Source organism: Telmatherina bonti, assembly GCF_933228915.1.
Source record: "Telmatherina bonti genome assembly, chromosome: 15".
Lineage (NCBI taxonomy): Eukaryota > Metazoa > Chordata > Actinopteri > Atheriniformes > Telmatherinidae > Telmatherina > Telmatherina bonti.
In genome coordinates this window covers 17229563-17244706 of record NC_136613.1, presented here as the reverse complement: position 1 = coordinate 17244706, position 15144 = coordinate 17229563, and the positions used below count along the sequence as shown (strand labels likewise).

At 38.9% G+C, this 15144-nt stretch overlaps 2 protein-coding genes across 2 annotated transcripts; both read right to left on the bottom strand.

Annotated features, from left to right (window-relative positions):
- Positions 1-460: 460 nt before the first annotated feature.
- Positions 461-6871, bottom strand: nr1i2 (nuclear receptor subfamily 1, group I, member 2; the record flags this gene model as incomplete). Its single annotated transcript, XM_079254679.1, has 8 exons — positions 461-617; positions 715-820; positions 957-1073; positions 3453-3598; positions 3676-3953; positions 4031-4200; positions 4801-4931; positions 6690-6871. The coding sequence occupies 8 exons, from the start codon at positions 6869-6871 to the stop codon at positions 461-463; spliced, it is 1287 nt and encodes a 428-aa protein (XP_079110805.1).
- A 2987-nt stretch (positions 6872-9858) lies between these two features.
- On the bottom strand, positions 9859-14810 carry cfap91 (cilia and flagella associated protein 91; the record flags this gene model as incomplete). Its single annotated transcript, XM_079254678.1, has 17 exons — positions 9859-10040; positions 10201-10292; positions 10380-10528; positions 10653-10874; positions 10959-11105; positions 11216-11287; positions 11381-11494; positions 11595-11728; positions 11836-11997; positions 12085-12242; positions 12477-12654; positions 13324-13502; positions 13582-13638; positions 13802-13882; positions 13961-14109; positions 14584-14654; positions 14735-14810. 17 exons carry the CDS (start codon positions 14808-14810, stop codon positions 9859-9861), a joined length of 2223 nt encoding a protein of 740 aa, XP_079110804.1.
- Positions 14811-15144: the final 334 nt, after the last annotated feature.

Here is a 15144-nt window from a genome sequence, read left to right as displayed (position 1 = left end):
AGAGTGTCGGATTTTCTGTTTTACATGAAAACATAAACACAACAACCTGAGGTAGCAAATATAAATGGCAAACAATGACTTGGCAACTTAGTCTTCCTGCATTTTCAGAGAAAATACTTTAAACAGTCTCACAGTTCTGTACGCAACATTTACAAGTAAACATCAAACCGCACGAAGTTCACTTAATATAAGCAGAGTAACATACCAATAACTTTTCACGGCACCACTGCTTTGACACCTATCAAGATAAACATGGATACTTTATGGTGTGTAAGGAAAAGATGACATTAGCCGGACTGAGCTTACTTCTGTTCCTAAAGGTATTTTATACAATTATTTTGGCTGCAAAAGGATGCTTTCATTTAAATCAGTGGGCACATACAGCGCAAAGTTTTTTATTTTAAATAACATTAATGACATTAAAAGTTCTTGAGTTGCCTATGAGTTTTATAAGTCAGCTTCAGAAGTCACAAGAGCTGTTTTTACTGACCACCTCCATAATAAGAGGAGTAATCGTGTTGGGATGGATGTCCTGGATCTGCAGAATCTGTTTGCTGTACTCTTCAGCCATTGTTCTCAACTCTGTAAAGCAGGCTATCACTTTGGGGAACAGCAGGCTGGCAAAGAAAAAAAAAAAAAAAAAAAAGTAGACAAAGGTTGATAAACATGTGGAAGGTTTCACATTGAATGGACTGAGTGTGACCTTTTACTTACTGTTTATTTGGGTCTGTTCTCTTGCAGTCAATCCAGGTTTTCAGTGTGAGTGCCAGGTTTTCATGAACCCTGTCGATCACGCTGTGCTGCTGCACTCCGGGACGATCTGGTGGGTCAAACGTCTGTAAATGCATTGCTATAATCTGCTGGCTACAAAATGCACGTTTGTGGGTTTAAATATTTACAGACTTCATTAATGATTGATTTGTACGGACTGGGATGAACTGAAGACCTGCTGCTACCTGGAGAAAACAGGGACATGGCCTGTATGATGGCATACTCCTCCTCCTGCAGGTCCAGCTTGCGCAGCGTGTGGTGAAATTTGTAGATGGGCTCGATGAGAGACAGCTGGAAACCCGCTGCAACACATTGGGGAGCAGCTCAGTGACAGGACTAGAATGGAGGAACTGGGTCAGCACCACCCAAACACCCCTAGTGCTAGCTAGCAGGGTTTTTTTTCTTTTCCTTTATATTACAAGAACAGCATTGCAGAGTAGCAACATCATTATCAGATGCCATGAAAAATTCAGAAATCCATGCCCTGCATACCACATAATCTACCAAGAGTCCAGCTTTACATAATATGCCAAGAATGATGTCTGATTGGGAAAGCATGCAGCTAGAAGAGGGTAAACAATATTCCAAGCAGCAAGAGTGATAATGTAAAACTACCAGTCTCATTCTTTCATCACACAAATATGTTGTCCAATTAGTTAGTCTCCAAAAACGTCTTAACCCTGGCATCTCATGAATATATGATGATTTTGAAGAATTGTCAGTCATTCTTTGTTACTTTCAAAATAGCCCAAAATGCATGTTTAGTTAACGAGATCCACATTTTTAGAAATATTCTGATTCTCCAGATGTTTCTCAAAAACGGATTTAAAAAAAAAAAAAAGGGTCTTTATCTGCAATTTTTGTGATGAGTGATGCAAACTAATCAGTACAGGGATAGGAGATAATCATTTAATTGTGTCATTTAGTTTTTATCATCCATCCTTCGTATTGTTTAAGGTGTTCCTTGAACCCACTTAGACCTAAGGTCTGTTGACAACAGTGCTTGAATAGCCTGTGAGATTTCAAGACGATCCACCAAGGCCGGATTATCCAATGGACATTATGGGCACAGGCCCAGGGCCCCACGCCCACTTGGGGCCTATGGTCGAGGAAACACCACCAATTGTTTATTGGAACAAAATGTACATAAAAGCCAGATAGTTACACCACAGTGTCTAGTGCCTTGCTATGTGTACGATTGGCTGATTGGCTAGTTCCACAGTGTATCATTCACAATTTTGGAAATGTTGTGGTGGGGAAGGGGCCCCCTGGAACGTTCCGGGCCCAGGGGCCTGTGCACTTTTGATCCGGCCCTGCTATCCACTTAAACCTTTTGTTACTGTGACTCGAAATATGGAACAAAAATGCAGAAAAAGTTTAAACTTTGGTGTATTTAGTCATTTACTGGATTTATCTAGCTCCATATGAATGTTGAAGTAAAATAGGTTTTATTCCTTCTAAATGCTGACATGACTTGTTGCTACAAGAATAGATGTAAGAAACACACAGTATAAACCCATAAAAAAAAATCTTAATCAGCAGAGTTTATTCTGCTAGTGTTCATCCATTTTTTAAAATGATCGACTTATTCATTTGTTTTTTTTGCACAATAACATAATTTCTCTAAGTAGCAATTATTTAGAGTCTCTGTTGAATCCGTCTTTAGTTTCCCTTCATCCAACTCATGTTCCTCCGATTCTAAAAGGGTGAAAAGTAGGATACACATTGGACAGTTTGCCAGCCCATCATGGGGCAATTTATAAATAAAAACGACAATAATCATGCAGATTCACAGACACAGCTCATTTAGAATAATTACTTCTCCTAAAATGAATATTTTCAGCCTGGGAGGGAAAATGCGAACTCTAAACCTCCATGCTGTGTTGCTTAACCACCTCACCACGTGCTAACAATTGTTCTTAGAAACTGGTTTACACAAGCAACTTGTATCGACAAGGCTTATTAGAAATATTTGTAAAAAAAAAAAAAAAAAAATCCCTTAGTTCATCCAGCATTCTGTAGCGTTGCTTGTCAGACTTGTTTGACCAACAGATCACACCTGACCCAGATCAGTGTGACCTGAAGTTAAAATCCTGACCTGTCTGATATGAAATCTTTACATACAACCACTGGACTCTCACAAACATGTCAATGATCACCTAAAACTATGAGATGAACTTTTAAAGAAATCTTGCAAACAACGACAACAGCATTCCTGACCCTCAACCTACAAGCAGAAACAGAAACAAGACGAATGAATGTGAACTCCAGATTGGATGATCTTTGAAGAGATAGGACCCGTCTGACTACATTCTGATGACTGTTTCCCCTGCAGGAATCACACAACTGACAACACGTGAAAAGAGCTGAGGCAGAACGCAAATTTGTTCCTGATATTTTTATGTATATTAGCAGTTTGCAAATGAGATGAAAAGTATCAACAAAGTGCATCCCAAGTGAAAGCAATACAGAAAGTGACACCTCTAAATGAAAAGTTCTGCATCTGAAGTTCTTGAGCTGCTTTTGTTTCGATTGAGCTCACTGATGTGAACTCTGACCTGGATTCCTACCTCTGTGCAGCTGCTTCATTCATCATAAGGTAATAACATACTTATAATTTATACTTTTTATACTCTTATGTGTAGATTCTGACATGGCTGTGTTTGCATTAGAAGTCTCACCTCGAACAACATCGTGTATGCAGTATGTTATATGGCCACATTCCCATTTGTCTGTTGTTGAGTTGAACACCATGTTGAAACGAATCAGCATGATTTCAAATGTGGCTCCCTTCAGCAGGGATATCTGGTCCTCCATGCTTAAAGACCTGGAAGAAACCAGACTACTGGCTACAAGCATGAAACCTGCACAGATTAAAGCATGTTTGAACATAAAAGTATTTACCGGAAGTCTCGAAGACTTTTGGAAAAACGAATGATGTCCTGGATCATGTATGTCGTTAGGTCGGCCATGTGAGGAAGAGCCGTATACACACGATTGTTCCCATCTCCTTTGTGGTTGTCGCAGTCGCTGAAGATACTATTGGAGGAGGAACACGCGTGCAAGGACTCTGTGGGGTCAGCTGAGGATTTACCAGCGGAACTGCAGGTCTTTGTAGGGCAGTTGGTCGATGGGTGAGCTGGACTGTGCTCACTGTTTGTCAGGATGTCTCTGTCTATTGGCTGAAGAAAAAAAAAAAAAAACATCAGACAAGTTCAAGGATAAGGATGATGAACACTTTAACGAGTCAATCACACACCCTAAATCCAGTGAAGCGGGAAAATGCAAAGTCAAATGTGCTGCGGTGGCTACAGAGAAGCTCCTGAATTATTTCTTCTTGTTGGGATGAAAGCTGTGTTTTTGCATTATGCATCTTCTTCTTGTTTATACGGCTCCGCCTCTCCAACACCTCCTTCTCAGACATGACCACTACGCAGACATAAAGAAATAATGGAAATATATGTTTATACGTCACAGTGAAATATAATAAACAATAAACAGCTAATTGCTTTATTTTTTCTTCTCTTTCTGTAAAGGTGTTGTTCTTATTGTATCATTAATATATTCATTTAAATAAATACCTTAAGTGCAATATAAAAAAAAAAACCACATCAATATCCTGTATTGTCATGCATCAATACAGGATATGATCAGCAACCAAAGCAAATAAATGCTGAAGAATTTACAGAGCCTCATCTAAAATGAAAGAACAAACCTGAATTTTAGAATATAATAGAAGCTTTATCATCATTGAACAGTGGGAAACAAGGAAACTTTGTTTCGTAGCAACTCCTAGGCGCAGCTGCATCAAAATATACACATTAACATACAAACAGTTAAATGTATTTAAATAACTCATTTCAGTCACTGTGCAATATTACAGTGTTCTACTCTTCTTTCATTCTTTTGACTTTTCACAGCCATGAGGAAGAAGCGATGTCTGAATCTGTTGGTCCAAGTTTTCCTCACTTCGAGTCTGCAAGAGGTAAAGTGGTCAACAGAGTGTCCCTTTTGCATCTCGCCACTTACTCTCTTGGCGCATGCCAATGGCCTGGCATTTACGGAACCGGCAGGCTTGACACGACCGGCGGTTGTTTTTTGTTATGATGCATTTGTTCAGGAACGGACAGTGGAGCTGCACTGACCTCTTTATGGCCCGTCTGAAATAATTATTTTGAAAAAAAATCCACTTAGTATTAGCTAAAAAACACAAATCTGACTTAGAGTGAAAACAAATATTGTGTTACACAGATTCTAGGAGTGGGTCATTTCCCATCAGGCCACTCCATTTTGCCCAAAATCTCGTCTAAATTACATGATGAAATTTTGTACTAAAACTGGTAACCACACTGTAACAAATACTGAAGAGAAGAATGAGGTTATAGTAAACAAAACTGAGCAGAACTCCAATGACTTTACCTTTCAGCAGCAATCTCATATTTAACTGTAAAAATCTGGTCAAAATAATGTAGTATTTTACTATATTATATTCACTCTGAAGTACAGTTTTCTTAATGCAGTTCATAATTTTCTTACCTTAAACAACACAGCTTTCTTTCTTTCTACATTAATTATTATTTCTAACGAGTGAAGCTAGTAAGGAGCTAATTTGGAGTCAAAGATCATTGAAAACAAGAGGAGTGAAACAAGTACAGTATCATGTTTAACAACTTAGAAATACTTCAGTGATTACAAAAAGTTACCCATAAATTTGAATTGATTAAACTTCTGCAATGAATTAATTTAGTCAATGCAACCAATAGAGCAGCTACAATGAATTATAACTAGAAAATATCAATGGTCTGATGAAGTTTGACAGTTCAAACTTTTCACATAAAACCCTTCATTGTCTGATATTTCAGATATCATATTATTTCAGATCAGTTTACAATGAGTTAACCAGACCCCATTCAACACCTACCAACCTCAAAAATAAAACTGTTCACTGATCTAAAACTTCTCCTTCGGATTTCAAAACTGAAAAAAAACTTTTTATTTAGTATTACATCTGCATGTGCACATTATGAGCATATATATATGTCTGTGACAGATGATCCCTGTGGCAACAACATTTAAATGTCAAATTATTGAGAAATGTTTACCTCGAAGGCTGCATTAATTGCTAGTTAACAAGCAGAGATTTTCTTTTTATTAACAATCGACACTAAAATTATAAGAACGGCTAATTGGAAACAAAGTCCCTGAAGTGCTCAGGGATTGGTTGGTATTCCACTCCAGTGTGTGCACATTCCCTGCATACCAGCAGTGTAATTTTTATATAAAGGAGTTCCCCACATTATATTAACACTGCAACCTGAAGACTAGCTTATTTTTTACATTTGCAAAGCAGCTTTCTATGACTGATATGTCACATGCATGTTGCTCATGCACAAAGTGTGGCTACTTTCACTGTTCATAAACAGAGCTCAGTCTGTATTAATTTTTGGGGACAATGAAGTCCCCCCCACCGTCCCACCAAAATATGTACAGAATATTGAAATATTACAGACTCTGGGGATGACGTCATCACATCAGACCAATCTGAGTTGTAGTTCAGCATGTTTGGCCTGAATATGGCCAGTACTACTGTAGTAAACGCACAGTTTCAGACACAGAAGCACGGAAGTGGGAGTGTCATGAAATGAGTCATGAATTAAAAAAGGTATTTGAAAACTAATAATCATTGATCACACAATTAATATCCGTTGATGTATCACTGCACTGACTGATGTGAGAATGCCTGTTTATAGAAGCAATGCACTTTGGTACCTGCCATTTAACTGGGAAACTATAAAACGTAAGAAGTTAATTGGATATTAAAATGAATAATCATTCATAATGTGGAAGTACAGAACCAAAAGTACAAAGCAGAAGCAGCTGCATGGATACGCAAGAGATGACAAGGAGAGACAGTTCACCTGAAGAAGCCTTTGCAGCCTTCGCATGTCAGGGCGTTGAAATGGTAACCCTTGGCCACATCCCCACACACTCCACATTCTCTGGGCTCCTCATCATCTACTTCCTTACCCTCCTCATCCTCTTCAGTTTGCTTGGTGTCCACTTCCTTTACAGTGTGTGTATCAGCAGCATTGTTGCTCATTCTTACCTGAAACATAATTAAATCTTTTTATTTTGTTGTGATTTTTATTTTATTTCTAATGTCTTTAAATGATGCTGTATAAGATGCTTACTTGAGATCTATTTCATAATTCTATCATGTCAAAACACCACTGTGAGATACACTCTCAGTAGCCTGCTGTCCCCCTGAAGGAGTATTAATTGGCATACTTAAAGCAATACATGGACTGATCCATAATTACTTGTTCCTTAAATGATGTAAGTACAGATCCTTTCTCTTTCCATTCACAAGTTCTTTTGTTGCTCTCTTACTCTCATATATGACTCATATATGTACCTACAGATATGGTAAAGGGGCTTTTGTCATTGCTGCCTGTGACTGACCTGTCCAGGGTGTACCCTGCCTTTTGCCTGATGTTTGCTGGGATTAGGCTCCAGCTCCCCCATGACCCTTATTAGACTGAACGGTAAAAAAAATTACTAAAGGCTGCAACGTTTGCATGAAATATGTAAGAGCAAAATAAAAATCCAACTGAATAGATATTATTGAGCACTTAAATCTAAACTGAGAGCCGTTGAAGTAGAAACCATTGCATAGACCACATGGTTTTTATTACCTGTTAATGTAACGTTTTGTCTTTTCTATCTTTTGTTTGTATAGGTTTATAACTGAGTTGTTAGAAACAGCTAATTGTGTATCTTTGCCAGGACTCCAGTGAAGAAGATGTTTTTAATCTCAATGTAATTTTCCAGGTCAAATTAAGATAAAAATCTTACAGATCTGACAGATCCTGCTTTTTAACTCATATATTTTCTTTGTTTATTTAGTTATAGATTATATTGCCCTATGACTTTGTCATCTGTGAAATGGTCTTGTTTTCCATTTAGTAACGAAATGTCAATTTCTAAAATGCTTTCTTGGCATAAAACCTTTATACATTGTCATGTAAAAGGCTGTTCCTCAAGCAATACAAAATATGATCCACAATTCTGAGCTCGAGTGTTGGAGCCTTCAAAAAAATAAGAGCACAATATGGTGGCAGCCTCATTTTCCTCTATTCTCTCTTTAAATAAAAGTGTAAGACGCATACATAAAGTAAGGCTGACTGTGAATCGGCTAAGGCTATTAAGTACCTTTTAGTCTAACCTATTCACTAAAGCTAAGTGTTCACAGTAAGGAACCATCTCTAACTACATCTAAAGGTAATGCCCACAAATTGCAGCGGTACAGAAACAATATAAAGCTTTTTATAGCAGGATTTCTAATGGAAGCATTTATAATATTTCTCTCCACATTTTCCAGCCTTGCATTTACATGTAATTTAGTTGTATAGCATCAAATACTATTGATTGCAGAAATGTAAATAGTTTACTTTTTTAAATACACCAAGCAAATGTCCTTGCACCACAGCCAGAATGAAGCTTAATGAAGTTTTATGTAATGCTTTGTGTAGCTTCTCTTCTTTATGAAACCAGCAGCAGTAATCACTCACAACTTTCCATGTTTAAAATAAAATTGTAGAGCTGATTGTAGTTAACTTTAACTTCCTGTAGCAGAGAAAAGCCAGTTTATCCACAAACTTCCAAATAAAATCCCTGTTTGGATAAAATTCCTAAATTCCTTGGACACACTAGTTAACCTCATAGCTAAACGAAGAATATCTTCGATGTGTGTGTCGATCTTAATCTTTACACTTACGCTTTAAACAAACAACCAACAACCTCTGCTTTACAAGTTCAAAACCGGCAACTTTCAGTGAGTCAGCCAACAGAGGCGAGCCAGCCCACTCACCTGATGCCTCCAGATGTCCGGATGTCTGTGTTTGGTCCTGACAGTCCAGCCTCGCGCGGTCGCTTAGGGATGATTTTTTTGTATTGAACAGGTGAGAATGAGTTTCCTTTTCCTGTTGGACTTGTTGCTGGCTGATTTAATATGGGACTGGTTGTTTTTAAGTACACCTGGTTGCAGCCCTCGGGACCAAGTGAGAACTCAAGCCCCGCCCACGTGGATTTACGCTGTTACCGTCGCAGTAACGTAACCTCACACGCTCAACGTAAACGGAGGAATATAGTTGGATCATTAGTCTCATCTGTCACCAGCAGTGGACGTTTCTCTCTCCCAGGAACACTGAAGACTTTTACTGGTCTCTTGAAGTTTTGTTTGAGGTATTGCTGCCCTCTTGTGGCCAAATCTCAGATTAAACATTCGTTTCATGTTAAATAAATAAAAAAAAGATACAATTGTGTGAAATGAGACATTGCTTTTTCAAATTGAATGCAAAAGAATAATAAAAAAAAAAATATCCCGGACCTATTAGGGTTCTTGGGCCAAAATACTTGTCAACAGGTGCAGAAGTCTGATTTTACAGAAAATATGGCCTCAAAGGATTGTTCAACAAAATATTAGTTTACAAGTGACGTATGGAATGGAAGGGTATGAATACATTTAAGGACGACTGATGGCAAAAACTTACTGATCCTCTTTGAGTAAATGTTCATAAAGGCAATACATAGTGTTTGACATATTGAAAAGTGTTTATGTAAACAAAATTTTAGTAACATTGGTCTAAATTAAAATCTTGCTGTATTCGACCAGTATCATAAGTTACACATGCTATGAAATGATTACAAATTTTTACTGTTTTCATGGTTGAATCAGAGTACCTGATTTTCAAAGACAGAACGATGTTCCGAGGATTCAAGACAATTATATTTCTGATCAAATAAAGTGATAAAGTACTTTGCTGATATAAAACAATGTAAATGTACACAGAAATTTTAATGTTTTCTAGGACTGCTATGTCTAAATTCAGTTCACATTAAACTTTACGTAGGAAAGATAGCTAGACAGTTTACTAGACAGCTTTTCGTACAAATACACTGTTTATTCCAGATACAATTTGCAAGTACTAGAAACCAACAAAGGCACAATAAACCCAAAAGACAGAGATACAAAGCCAATGCCTTAAATACAAGAGCACACAATCTTTAGATTAGATATCAAACACTTTATTCAGTTTCAGTGCGGTGCTGCTCTGCTTGACTAATTGTCTCCTCAAGAGCTCCACTGGAGGTTTCTACTCTGAGACGAGTTCTCGGTGAGTCCACTGGAGGAGGGATCCCAGCAGGTGCAGCAGTCCCCTGAACGATGCTCTGAGCAGCCTGCAAGTGTTTCAGTTGCTTTTGGTGCACTATCCGAGAGAGAGAAGGTCAGACAGGATAAATTCATTTTCTTTGCTTGTAAAAACACTGAGTCTTTATTTTGTGCTTTTAATTCATATACAACTTTATAATGTACTTTTAATTTGCTACTATTCTTTCATTCTTTTGATAAAATGTGCAAACACTCACCTCTTTGCCTGACATTGATCTTCTCGACTTCTGGGACGAGAAAGCTGTACACAAGCTCCGACACGATCTCCTCCAACTGGAGGCTGCCCTGGCTGCTCCCACATACATATGATATTTCAGTGTTAGTTTTAGGTTGGAATATATTTGTTAAAAAAAGTGTCAGTGGACATACAGATTACCTTTCCTCCATAGAATAAGCAATATCACTGAGGTCTTTTGCCTTCTTGTGGATCTCTTCTCTGGCCTGCTGGTCAGCTACCTTCTCCACGGTCTCCAATATGATGTCCTCTAAATACATATCAACACTTTCCTGGTGGACTTGTACCACCTGTGACAAAGTATTGACGTCGATGAGCATTAAAAGAAGTTTAATGAGAAAACAGTCCCTTGAAACATGTACAATTTTTCATAATGAACTCCGTTGTTCCCTTGTAACAGAAAAATGTACATACTTGTCTGAAGATCTCATCCTCATCTCTACGTCTGTGTTCTTCCACCTGCCTCCTTCCACTCTCCTCGGCCTCTCGACGACGACGCTCTCTCTCAGCCAGAAGTGCAAATGCATGAATCCTGCGCTCCTCCTGGAAATGAATCAACTCCTTGGACAAAGCGTCGAACACTTGCTGAAGTTCTGCGCCTACCACTCTGGCATGAGATGCTTCTTCTTGACAGATCTAGGGGAAAAAAGGTATAATGGGATGATGAGACTGATATTTCTAAACATTTTAACATTTTGTGGCTCTAAGAGTTTGCTTTACTTTTAGTCTCTGTTGGTTTCTCTGCTTCTCCAGGGTCAATACAAGTTCTTTGTCAGCTTTCAGTAGCTGCTGCTTATCACTCTGGAGGGCATGGACTGTCCTTAGTTCCAGGATTAGCTCCTGGTGGTTTTCTTTGGCCTTAAACATCTGTAAAACAAGAGAAATGAACCTGAACTTAAATCTGAAGTAAATGAAAAATTACTGTTGCAACTTGGAAAAATAAGATTATATGCGTGATCTGGGGCACACATACAGACCTCATACTGGACACTTCTTCCTCTCAGTAATTTCTGCAGGTTGATTGCAGCAAGCTCAGCCTCTTCATCTCCCTTAACACAGACATATACATTACATTGATTAGCAGACAGCATATATAATGCATAAGGAATTGACAAATGATCAATCGATCAATGCGAGTTTACCTCTAGAGGCTGTTCCACTCTGGGAGTGACAGGAAGAGGATCTGGTTTCTTCTTTTTCACAAGACAACGCAAGGACTTTTTATTGGTTTGCACGGTCACCTCCTCCCTATGGGCCTGCAGAGCCATAATTTGCATCAACCATCAATCATATGCAGCCATCAACTGCAGGCAGCAAAATCTTGTGTGATACATCTGATTATTTTATCTGCTGTACCTTGTATTTCTTTAATAGTTCCACTGCTCTGTTCACAGGGGACTCGGTCACGCCATTGATGACTTTGGGTTTGGATCTTTTTTTTAGAGGGTTGAAGACTGATTCATTGAGTCGTGCCTCCACCTCTAGCAAGCCTGTGGTCAACATATTACAGTTACCTTAAAAATAAAGACATTTTGTAGTATTTGAAGTGTTTTTATGGAAACACTGAGTTATTACGAAGAAGCATCTATATTCAGACCTTCGTAAGTGACTAAGTCATGGCTTTTGAACTTGTCTATCCCATTGTCTGTTAAAGTGTCCCTGAGGGTTTGAGGGACATAGATCTTGGAATCAGTGACGATGTCCCGTCGCTGGAGCTTCCCCTCAACATTTTTTCTCTTGGCTTCCAGTCTTCTCAGTGCTACAGACAAATGAAAAGTGAGGACTAGAAAGCAAGGAGTGAAAAATAGCCCTGATTAATAGTGATCAACATTAGAGGATATCTTACACCTGACATAGTCATTGTGAATTTTGTGTAGCTTGATTTCCTTGTTTCTTTGCTGGTCAGAATATGTCTGGTTCAGTCTCTCAATTGTGAGATCCCTCTGATCCTCTACTTTCTGCCTCAACAGGTCTTTTAGCACAGCAAGACGAGCCTCCTGCAGCCTGGACCATATAAAAAAGATGGGGGTCAAAGAATTAAAATAAATGCTCAGAGAACAATTTGTTTGAAAGAGAAACATGCAGCAAAGGCGCACAGGCTGGGACTTCAATTTGGATTGAATACTACGAAGAGGCTAGATAAATGAAAGGTACTTTAGTCTGTAGGGTGTATGCTCAGTCAGCTGAAATAAAAAGTGAACCATTATTATTTAAATGTACAAGTCCACTTCTCCTCACTTCTGGATTTCTTGTTCTCTGAAAGCCCACTGCTTGGCCTCCATCTCCTCCATCATACGCCTCCTCTTGTCGAGCTGGCTCAAGTCATTCAGTGGAGGGAGGCTGGCCTCCCAAGCTCGCTTTGCACGTAGCCGCTCTATCATTTCCACCTCTGCCAGGCCTGCTGGCAAACCATGACCTGAGGAGAAGTGACAAGACAAAAACAGTGATTCATTTTCTGAACCGCTTATTCCAATTCAGGGTTGTGGGGAAGCTGGAGCCTATCCCAGCTGGCTTTGGGTGACAGGCAGGGTACACCCTGGACAGCTTGCCAGTCCATTGCAGGGCCACACAGAGAGACAAACAACCACTCACGCTCACACTCATTCCTAAGGGCAATTTAGAGTGACCAATTAACCTAACATGCATGTCTTTGGATGGTGGGAGGAAGCCAGAGAACCTGGAGAGAACCCACGCATACACGGGGAGAACATGCAAACTCCACACAGAAAGGCCACTGACCAAACCAGCCAAGGATTGAACCAGTGACCTTCTTGCTGTGAGGCCACAGTGCTAACCACTGCACCACCGTGCAGCCCCTCAAAAACAGTGATTTATCATATAATGTTTATTCTATTCAATTCAATTCAACTTTATATAGCGTCAAATCACAGCAATGCCATCTCTAGACGCTTTACAGACAGGGGGAAAAAAAAAACATAATGAAAGCCAATTCATAATAGCCTATATAAGGAAACCAACAGATTAAGATTATTACAATGATCGGGAGGAATCTTGAAGATTCATGGGTTAAACAAGCTTATTATTTGCTTCCAGCTGGTGAAGATGTTATCAGTTTATCTCATACCCCAAGTCAAAGCTGCCAGTTGCAGAAGCTCTGAAGGAGTTGTTCCTGGTTGTACAACATACTCAGGGTTGTATGGATCAGTCTGTGTTTCATTCTCTCTATAGTCCGTCTGAACCCCCACGGTGCAGTGAGTGGGTTGTTGCTCATCATCTTTTCCATAAGTGGTTAAAAAGTCCTCTCTGAGATGACGCAAAGATCAAAGTTCAGAAAAAAAATGGCAACAAATATAGAGAAATATAAAGAACATGGGGAACTCACCCTGGCGACGCCAAAATGAAATTTGGAGGAAACTGCTGTACCAAGGGAATCAGTGGGCTAAGGAAAAAATAATTGCAACACAAGTGCCAGAAGCTTTACCAACATTTGCAGACATACACGGTGAACAGAGAGTTCAGTTTTACTTGACACTGTATAAAAATATCAGCTGCATGCTATTTGTGTAAATCCTAGTTTCAGATTCCTGGCTAATAGCTCAAACCGTTTGAAGTATTTGCAGTAATCAGCCCCAGTCACACGGTACTCCTCCCTTTTCAGCCATGTCTGAGCATTAGGAACAACCCTGACGAAGAGATAGTCAAAGGTTACAAACACAAACTGATAAATGACATCTTAAATACATTTGCCTATGCTTTGTTACCCAGCCAGCTGTTGCAGCACCTCTCTGCGCTGCTCTGTGTGTCCTCGCCAGCGATGATCAATAAAGGCTGGAACTGGAACCAAAGTGTCCAGTTTGACAATGTAGCGCGGGTTGTCACTAAACATAGATGTAAACTCAGGCACTCTTTTCTGAGTACGGAGAGGAGAATATTGTTAGATACTGAACATATTTCCCATTTAATCATTTTCTTTTTTAATATTCTAACAATAACAACTCAGGAACTAACAAGTAAAAAGCCACTAGTAGGAGTCTGGAAGCTGGGTAATGCAGAAGACAGCTTGTAAAAGACTAAAATATGGCCTGTGATGCTCAGCATTAAAAACTGAAAGCTGACATTTCTTTCAGGTTATATTTTATATTAAGTATAAAACTCGAGAGAACAAATGCTGTAGTCTTTGTGAATTATTAAGTTAAAATGTTTCAACATTACAAAGTGGCTACATAATGAATATGAACATTTTAATCCTACCTTCACACCTGCATGTAAAGTTACATTAGGCTGCTAGAAAAAAGCAATAACAGTGGCTCAAGCAGTGAGAGTGAATATTTAAGATTTACTTTGGTAACTAATGACGCAACCTACAGTGAAAACTGACACTTACAAGCCGATTCTTCATCGCATTGGCCGCGGCCTTCGTGTGGTCCAGCTCCGATGACACGGTGAACACCGGATCTGAGGCGAACAGATGAACAACCAGCAACAAGCTAGCAGATAGTTCAAACGTTAGCTTACCTTCGGGTAATTTCACTCACCGTATAAGTAGTCATAGGTCCGCTCCCGCGTCGCGGCTTCATGAGCATAACTTTTCTTAGTGACCGTGTGGGCCATAGATGCATAGATAATTTTATTTGAGCAGTCAATAAAAACAATTAGTTTTAAACCAACTTCTCACAGAAACTGCAATATCCAGGCGTACCGCTGTTACCATGGAGATGGTAAACCGTCTTCCCGGAAAAGGGAGTTTTATTTATTTATTTATTTATTCTTTTATTTATTATGAGCTTAATTACACTGTCATACATTGGATAACATGAATAATAATAATAAAAATAATTAAAAAAAAAAGAATGTTATAGAGACAATAATGTGTTTAACAATCATTCATTCAAGTATGACTTTGCTAGCTCCATTGAAAATGAAAGAATCAGACTACTTACACAGA